The 10,029-nt window shown below is 37.9% G+C and overlaps 1 protein-coding gene across 1 annotated transcript; it reads right to left on the minus strand.

Moving 5' to 3' along the window:
- Nucleotides 1-3,119: 3,119 nt before the first annotated feature.
- Nucleotides 3,120-9,689, minus strand: LOC139152389 (protein henna-like). The gene is made up of 6 exons (XM_070725518.1): nucleotides 9,488-9,689; nucleotides 7,102-7,237; nucleotides 6,090-6,216; nucleotides 5,195-5,290; nucleotides 4,976-5,109; nucleotides 3,120-3,972 (listed from the first exon to the last, which is right to left on the minus strand). Exons 1-6 carry the CDS (start codon nucleotides 9,651-9,653, stop codon nucleotides 3,891-3,893), a joined length of 741 nt encoding a protein of 246 aa, XP_070581619.1. The 5' UTR covers nucleotides 9,654-9,689; the 3' UTR covers nucleotides 3,120-3,890.
- Nucleotides 9,690-10,029: the final 340 nt, after the last annotated feature.

Raw genomic sequence — 10,029 nt, forward strand, 5'->3', positions numbered from 1 at the left:
CGCTAATGGTGTTTATATTCATAGTGATTTTTTCAGTAATCCTCGAGGTATGTCATTCTGTAAATATGTACCATTTAAATTTAATAATAATTCTATATAATTATCCCATCCTGCCCATATTTCCGCCTATAAATATCAAGATCTTTAGCACTATTTTATTATAGTAATCCGAATCTTGTCTGTTTATGTGAACCTACTCTTCAGAATATTAAAATAATGAGACAGTGTCACTCTAGGAAGGGAAATATTACTATATTGCCCGCAAGAAAAATAGAGCTCATGACGGTAATGTTGATGACGTACGAATCAACTGCGTTGTATCTTCAATATTACCTTCAAAGAACCAGCGCAAGGGCAGGCATAAATTGTAATCTTGCCCGTCCAAACACCCTTATTTTCGAATCTTCGCGTCAATTGTGGTCAAATATCAAGCCTCGCCACTGTGAAATATTCTATTCCTTGCTCGGATCACAGTGATTGAAGTTCAAGGTCAAATTATCAACATATAAAAAACGGAGACAGTGTTGCGTGGGCTTTTCTTTTAAAATATAGATAATGTCACCTAAATTGAGTCGAGCTAGCTTCTCGAACCTTTCCGAAAGCCATTGCTCAACCGGAAATAACAAGGGAATGTACACGGTGATGTGGTTTTCGTGGAAACGACGCGCGATATTCCGCAAAATGGTAGTGCATACGATATGCTTTATCACTGTTTGTTCTTTATCAGATAAGTGTGGGTCAGTCAATCAGAGTAACAAAACCGAACGTGAGATTTAAAATATGAAAATATGCATTAAACTTGTTTGTATGCAAAAGAAATATGCTTCAGTTCAACGAGTTATCTAGGAGAATTATGGATAACATTGCTTACTGTGCGGGGATGATATGGAAGATATACATAGTAGTGCAGAGATCCTTTGACAATATTCTTATTGCAGGAGAATTGTTTCAGTATGGCTAAAACAAACCCCATGCACACACAGACATTCAAAAATATCCAGCATAGAATGAAACCATTCATAGTTTGTTTTACATATGTCTCTTAATCAAGGTAGACACTTATACAGATAGTTGGATAAACAATTTGAATCAGTGAAGACCTATTATATTAGACAAGAGGCTTCTGAGCGGATTTATTGAATATGTAAAAATAGCGTCAATGTCGCTAAAGCATGACTGCCTGTGATTGAGGGTGCATTTATGGCGTAAGTGTAACCACGAATTATAACAAAATGATCTTACATAATGTGAAAGCCAACCCAATCCGAAAACCGATGTCATGCCTGTTATCCAAGCACAACCCAATTCCAACACTCTCAAGTACCCAGGTCCTGTATTTGCATTTGACGACTCTTATTTTTAAACACAAGGTCGCCGTATATACAACTACATGAACATGTCACACAGTCACTTGTAGATGTGATTAAGCAGCAGTATTTAGGCTTAATGATACCGCTCGGGTCAGTTGCGTCATAAGGTCTCCCATCATACCAAATAAAAAGGATGTAGCACTTGTGGTTTCAGACATTATGGACATATATGTATATTTAAGGTAAAAGGTCATCGATGTCATCTTACATTTTGTCAAAAAATCATCCTATGGTTATCCCTGTGTACCAAAAAAAGACCGCTAGCACAGAGTGTTAGATATGTGCATAATTAATAAGTAAAAGGATGATGAGTCATTAGGTGCCCAATCATATCGAATATCAAGGTTGTAGCACTTGTGATCACTGAGTTATGGTAACATATGTTTATTTGAGGTTAAAGGTCATCGAGGTCACATGACATTTTGTTAAAAACTTGATGAGATGCGGGCTGATGCTAAGGTCAAAGGTCAAGGGACATCCCCAACATTTTGGTGTGCAATTTGGTCCCCTACTGATCAATGTTAAATAGGCACTATCGCTCTCTGACTCTTACATAGGCCAGGCATTGCCACAGCTTAGCTCCATAGGTATGGGGAAGGTCGAAGGTCATTGGAAATCAGGAAAATAATACTCTAAATGTCTGTGGTCTCGAAACCCTAATTACATGCAAATGACACCTTGGCTGTCTGGCATAGCCTTGCAGCTAGCTCGACTCGGAACAGAGTAGCTGCATATCATCACCCTTGGCCTGTATCATTTTAAAATCGAGCTGCACGCGTTGGTCATGTACATTCTAGTATCAAACAAACATAATATTATATTGAATCTAGGGCAATAAGTTTTCAAAATCAAGCCTTTACTGAGAAAATAGTTATTGTTTTTGATTAAAAAACATTCAAACAAAGTATGAGTCTGATCCCTATTCTATGATTCTTGGCCCATTTCTACGTTAAATCCATCCATCCGGAACTTACCTGTCCATCTTTACAATGGCGTTATTTCTGTTGGTACAGTCCAAAAGAATGACGTGACTTGACAGCAAACGGTTCACAAAATACAGAAAATAACCATTCAAAAATCTAGATTCATCGGATAAACTTGATTTGAACGAAACCCCGACTTCGTACCTCGTGCCAAGTTGTGGCCAACTGTCAGCAACCGTCATGCAGGGATTCTCGGTTTTAAACGGTTTACAGGCACAATTTTGTTTTCCATCCATCTATCCATCCATCCATCCATCCATCCATCCATTTATCCTATTCGACAGACATGACACGATGCCAATAGCATTATTGCCCAGAGCAGTCATGCTAAAAGCGATAATTTGGCACTCCTTAATGCCTTCAGGCCCAGTAGTTCTTCAAATTTCCTCTACTTGAAGGCTCGAAAGTAATGTTGCATGACACTGCTGTTAGGGACTAAGTGCTTTTACTAGTTTTACAAGAAATAGAATCCGAAACATATTAAAATGAATTGGTATAACAAAAATAATCAAACATACATACATACATACATACATACATACATACATACATACATACATACATACATACATACATACATACATACATACATACATACATACATACATACATATTTCTTTTATTTTTCATTTGATTTTTTCATCGGGAAATTTCATCAAGAAATGAAATCTCTTTCACGATTGGATAGAATGTTTTTACATATTTTCATTAATCAAAAATTAATATGCAATAAGACAAAGTTAGTCAACGAAAATTCCTTACAAGTCACACACAAATCAGTTTTGATGTGATTTCTTCTGTAATGATTATCACACAACATTACTACACAAACAAGGGTACAATTATAGCACTTGTCAGACTTTTTGATAATTATATGAAGCCGATTGCACAAATATTTTGATTATATAAAGTCACTCCGTTTCTATAAGACTGCCGATAACAATACGCCAATAAATCTGCCCATAAATGCATTTATAATTATCCATGATATAATTGCAAGTATATTCCTCGTACTTATTTCTCCGTGTATGTGCTAGACCCCTTGACGTTAATTATACTATACCCCCCTCAGAAAAGGTCTGTAATTACGCATAAACATATGCTTCTAACGATGTATACATAACCATACAAAATTTGGCATCTCAAAATATGAACAACATATTGCACTTGTCGAGTTGATTGTACAGCAATATTGGTGTTCCATGAAAGCAAATGTTGCTTATCCGCTTTATTGAATTACATTAGGATCGAAAACAAAACTTACGGAAACAATTCATCGAGTAAATACGTCAAATTAAAAAGACACTTCGTTAAATCTGAATCTATAAAACATGGTTCAGTAAATGAGCTGGTCTAATACACGCAACCATATATTGAATACACTGCTTCATTCAAAATGACTGAAATTCGGTATTAAATCAAAATAATGAACTGCCGATTGCTCTTGCCGAACTTAAAAGTTGTCAATGATCACCTTATCAAATAAGCCTCATGCTTGTAAATTTACTTGTAGAGATTATGTGCCAAAGGTTACTGCTTACAGATTTAAAACTTCTACAGCCTGTGTGGTGGCATCATACTTAACGGAGAATGGTCTCGGGCTTTGTAGCAAAAATTGCCTGAAAAGAAACAATATTGCATGGCATTTTACAATGAATGCACATTGTTTCTAAAACCGTCATTCTGCTAGGTATAGCAATTGACTTTGCAACAATTGGGATAACACAGAAAGATGGAAGTTCAGTTATATGCTTCAAGTTCAATATAATGTGTAAATTTGCGCACGCATTTAATTAATATTGTGAAAACGTATTCTCCATTCTCAAAAGTTTGAATGATGTCCGGGGCGATTGCCCCAATATCCAATCAAAGCAGAAATACTGCAGGTGATTATTATTAATGATTTGTACATTCTAGCACGCCGCAGGTTACATCACTTTTCAAATATCCAGGAATTGATTGCACAGGAAAACTACATATTAAAGGTAGAATGTGTGCCTTGGACATATTTTTTTACTCTCAAGATTTTGCAATACTCCCTTTGCCTACCACTTGAATGTTGGGGCTCATTTTAAAGGTTAAGGTTTTCACTAGTTTCGTTTGAGGAGAATCAGGATATGTCTGCAGACAAACCCGTTTGCAGAGTTTGAATCACAACGAAATGGTGAAGTCTTTCTTTAGGAAATGTCTACTTTTGTGCTTTGATTCTGCTGAAATTCTTGACATAGATTTTGAGGAAATAATGTTTGTTTATGTTGTATGTAGATCCTGCATACAATATCATTTTTTTCTGACAGGAAGCAGGCTTAATTGTGACGAATTCAACTGAAACAACATTCGTCTCTTAAAAGCAGGGACACTTTTAACCATTTTCTTTAATATTTGTTAAGAAAAATATAAATAAATATATGTTTTCGCCGAACAATAGGGATTGGAGAGACGTAATTCATGAATTGACTAGCATTTGAAGTTAACAAATGGCTGTCATGGTAGAAAAGAACAGTCAACGATTCATAGTTCGGATGCCTGTTCCCGATGCATCCACTGTAAGTGTTAGTCTTCAAACGTGGTAACACCATCCACCAGCTGCACCACTCCCTGAAATCTGAATACGTCACTTACTCGAACTTATCCAGGGCTCCCTTAAAAGTTTCTGATAGGAAATACGCTGTCTGCATCTCGGATACACCGTAGGGATGTGTAATCACCTCATCCAGAACAAAAGGTCTGATTTCTGGCACCCCTGACAAGGCGTACTGCAAAGAAAAGATTCGACAGATTGTCATCATGGAGCCTGATTGTTCTTGAGAACCAGTCATGTGGTATACATTGTAAGCTTACCCGTAGTTCTCCATAAGATGACAATACTGCTCCCCCAAAAGCTCTGGGTTTTCTGTTCTCCTTACACAATCCAAATTCCAATGTGGACAGATAAAACTGGAAAAGCAACAAATAGCAACTCTGGATGACTATAGAAACGATAAAGTGTAAGCTTCATCATAAATGACACTGAAGTTATTTATGTGCGTGACAGTTCGCTGTTTAATCAACTTATCTTTTCAAACGCGCATCAGAAAATAAATGCTGTCTTAGACTTGATTCAATAAACGTATGTCCAAAGTTTTAAATAAATAAATACTTTGAATCATTCTAAAACTTGAGCTACCAATAAAAACTTTATGAAATGTTGTTAAACTTCAAAATTACCTATTTGCAAAACAGAATTACTTCTGTTCTAAGCAAGTTTTGCCTGTAGCATAAACTTTACAATTTATTAAATATACTTCTACATACAGTCTAATTATCTGCCAACTAAATTGAGCACAATCCTAATGGAATCAAGGTTACGCCAACTATATCGAGCGATAACGAAACCTTGATAAACATAAGGTTACTGTGAGAAACACTGAAGTGAAGACGAGGTAAAAACGAAATTAATAAGGAGTTTCCGACCAAACCTGATGGAGGAACCACAACAGGAAGCGTAACATCTCGCATCCCCTTTCAATGAACATGGAATCTAAAACAGGTGAATCCTTGATCTCACGTATTCTGAACTTTATTCTAATAGCTATACTCTTAAGTACGTTGTAGTTACATGGAGAAATATCTTACAATTCTCGCCTTGAGTCCTTTCAGGGTTTCAATTCCATTTTAGTGGTAAACTGTGTACACATCAACACAGTTTGGCCTACTTTTTTCAGGAATTTCTGAAAGGTTACTTATCGTAACTTACTGCCCCAAGCTTCTCCATCCAATCATTTGAGACACGAAGTGATGCAAGTCCGATCTCCTGGGAAAACTGGGCAAATGATGGATTGGCTAACAGGGCCACATGACCAAGTAACTCATGGCAGATATCACTAGAAGAGAGACAGAGATGCAGTGTTAATGTGTGGAACCTGGACCAAGAAATAGTTGAGAGACTGTATTTAAGTCTAGAGGGTATCCTCTGAAAGTACCTTACTTCTCACATATGGTACACAGCATTTTACTTTCTTTCTAGCTTCGTGCCTTGACATGACGAATCCGTATGCTTTTGACACCAATCTACCAATGTGCGTGACATTATGGTCAGCAGACCACGTTAGTTGTGTGGAACCACCAAAATTTCCCTTGACCCGTAATTCTATTCCAGATTTTCCCGATTTTAATTTTTTCCCTGGGGTACGTTTGGAGGCGCGACCTAGCTTAAACCAGTCATTGATTCCGCATGTTCAGATTTGTCCGCCGTAAGACAATTATTTTACTCACAAGCCATTGGTAGTTTCAAGTTATTGTGCACATGGCTGAATGTTTTAACCATAGTATACTTTAGATGAAAATTGGAGACAGTACAGGTCTTTTAACTGCACCGAGGTTCAGATCCTTAGAAGGCAGGCACAATATACATACTGTTCGGGGATTTTCTCGCTTTGCTTCGAGATTCACACTCAAAGTGACTGTATTTGTAGAAGGCGGAAATATCAACCTTTGAAATATTCTATGTGCATTGAAAATGTGTATGAGTAAAAATTAACACTTCCCGAGATTGTACATATTATTGTTAACATGATGTCTTACTTTTAACATGATGTATTACTTTTCATTACTGCAATGTCCAAGTATTTGCATAGGGTCATATTTTGCAGGTGCTATATTGCGTTTGAAACGGTCCTTAATATGGCGCGATAATGTCACAATGCTTTTCTACAAATAAGACAGGGGACTTTGCATCAAGCGTTGAAATTTCTGCAAGGGCAACTTACGGCTCTGGCGAGTAGGATGGGTCGCTGCCGTGTCTTATGTACTGTGTCGTGTGAAAAACGCGGTAAGCTAATCCGGAGAAAAAGTTACGAAGTGATATTAAACCCCCTGACGGACAAAGAGTAAATCCAGTTCGCCCTGCAACAAATAAACGACAAATTTTAATCAAATAAAGTAAGACGGGTAATTTACTTTGCCTGGAGAGGCCCAAATCAAGTCGTATGAGTCGTATGTTGGCATAGGACAGATAAATTATCATGGTGACTTTTCCACCTTTGCCCGTTCTTTGCTATTCACGTATGATGACAACAGTCTCACTCGAGAGACGAAAATCTACTGAGGAGAATAGCATAAGGCCAAAAAAAAGAAGAAATGTTTCTGGTCAGGCCTTACTTAAAAAAATGGTGCGGCGACGCGGATTTTTTTTTTCTTTCTTTCTTTCCCTCCTCCTCAAGGGAGGGAGGAGGGTCAGTTAAAGCGCCAAAGCGTTGCGGCTAATTTGTATAATCATTTGCATATCATTAATTTTTATTTGCATATTGATGTAAGCTTGCACATGCACCCACACATACATGTACATCACAACAAAATGCAATGGTAACACACAAGTATGCAGTTTGAACATCATGGAAACTCTTTATTACACTTAAATAAATCATCACAGGATTGTAATTACAATTGCAATTAAAACAGAAGATTCAGATTGAAACTTTGAGAGCAAGAAATGGTTCATCTGATTGGAGTTTCATTAATACATATATTGCTAATAAAATTGTCAAAATTTGCCAACAAAGAGGACAATTCACAAGTTTAAGCTTTACACAATTCGAATGCATGAAATTGAGTTTTATATTATTTTTGAACGACAAACAACGCGAATAATTTTCCATCACGGGGATAGATTTCAACAAGCCCCCCCCCTCACTGTGGCGATGACCCCAATGACCCGAGCGCGTTCGATACACGCCACAAGTACCGCTGCGATATCACAGCTACCCCCCCCCCCTGCATAACTTCTACATATACTGCCACTGAACATCGTCGTTCGATTCTTGATTTTAAAGATACCACCATGATGATCACAATACATGAACTAAGTACGACTAGAATCACTCGAAAATCAGGTGTAAAATCTTTCAGAGAACGAGTCAGAGTGGAACCACACGCGACGCCAGGATCAATGTCAACACGTTATAAGCATGTCGGCCAACATGGCCGCCGCCATATTGAAATTTATGCAATGTGAACTCGATCGCGATCGTGATCGTACTCAGACAAAACTCATCGTTGTACAATCATAATCAACCTCAACAGTCAAATCTTGTTTCTTTTGCGGTCCATTTCGTTGATCAAAGCATGGGAATGTGATCAAAGGCCCCGCTAGTGCTACACCGCCTACCTCTGTGAACACTTGTCCGCGATGTATGCTGAGTATTAAAGGTCTTTGTTGGTCGTAATAGTCGTTCTGGAATGAAAATTTGTGAACAACCCAGCCGATTCTTCTATTGTTTTAACGTTCCTCTCAACACTTCCGGACAACTTATCTGATGCATACCATACTTCACACCTTCCACTCTTTCACCAGGTTGAAAGTTGCAGTGAGAGCTACATTAAATGTGCAGACAATGCATGCAACAGCTGGTAGCTACGCAGAGCCTGTGAACTAAAGGATGGCGGGAATATTTTAAAGCGTAGCGGGGAGAATCAAAGCATAGCGGGACCGCTATGGCCTGGGGAGAACACTGAGTTTTAGGGGTTTTATAGTTTTATCAATATAGTAACATTTAAACTGTTCATGCAGTCACTGATCATGTGCCCAAAGAATTTTCTCTTTCTCTTCAGCCGTTTTGGTTTGGTGTTATAGTAATCAGTATGTAAGCTTAGTTTGCCACGGCCGCCGGCCACAAACCAGGGGAAAAAAGGGTGACGCGCTGTTGTTCAAGTGACGCGCGCGCTGACCAGAAACATTTCTTTTTTTTTGGCCTAAACAACCAAAGGTAGAAACGTCACCATTTTTTACATTCGATTTTAATCAAATTGGAACAAATTGAAGACCAGTTAAGAATAGCAAATTCTGAGACCTTAATATCTGACGCTCAAGCGCAGCTGATGTTATATAATAATAATCAGAAAATTAGGTATAACCTGCCTTTATGAAAAGAAAACTGACACGATTGGAACTAATTTGGGATTATTGGATGGTGAAGTAATGTCTATCTGATCTGCAAATGTAAGCTAATCTGCCTTTATTTTTAGGTTGCACGCTTGTTTTTAAAAGTAATTTGTAATATTGCAACATTCAGCTATAGGGTACCTAACATTTTTTTAGAAATTTGAAAAGTATGAAAATCCAATTATCCCAAATTAGTTCCAATCATGTTAACTAACCTTTCAGAAAATTGGACACAGTTTCCAATTGTGGAATTTCGTCCCCCGTCAATATGCCATTGTCAACAAATAGCTGAAATTCCTCGATGAATTCTTGACAGGCGTGAGTCTGGTGGAGTGCTGTGAGGTTCTTGAAGACAGTCCGCCAAGTCTTTGTCTCATCCATTGTGTATTCCACATGTGGTAGAGGTTGGCCACTGAAGAATTTGTAACAAAAGAATGAACTCAGCAGTTTCCGTTTAAACTAATTTATTACAAAAATAAAACTAATTGCTAAGTCAGGGATAGAGTACAAGCTTTAAAAGTGTACAGACTACTTTTCTCAGCTGGGACGGCAAAGCTCCAGTCTCAGAGTTGTAACAGTCAGTCGGATGAATGAACAGTCCTTTGGCTTGCAGGCTTGAAGTTGCACAAAGTCCACAGTATAAATCCAGCGTTGGCAGTGAAGATCTTGAAAAGTCTTGAGAATGACTACTGCTGAAGTTTAGTAACACACAAGAGACACGATCCCAAAAGTCTGACTGGAAGCTGTGCACGTCCCT

The sequence above is a fragment of the Ptychodera flava genome, chromosome 2 (assembly GCF_041260155.1).
Source record: "Ptychodera flava strain L36383 chromosome 2, AS_Pfla_20210202, whole genome shotgun sequence".
Classification (NCBI taxonomy): Eukaryota; Metazoa; Hemichordata; class Enteropneusta; family Ptychoderidae; genus Ptychodera; species Ptychodera flava.

Excerpts from the sequence above, each read along its gene's own strand:
- LOC139152389 (XM_070725518.1), bottom strand. The coding sequence starts at position 9,653 with ATGGATGAGACAAAGACTTGGCGGACTGTCTTCAAGAACCTCACAGCA. Across the intron at positions 7,238-9,487 it reads TGTGTCCAATTTTCTGAAAG|GGCGAACTGGATTTACTCTT; the intron begins GTTAGTTAACAT and ends TATTTGTTGCAG. Across the intron at positions 5,110-5,194 it reads CATCTTATGGAGAACTACGG|TACGCCTTGTCAGGGGTGCC; the intron begins GTAAGCTTACAA and ends TTTTCTTTGCAG.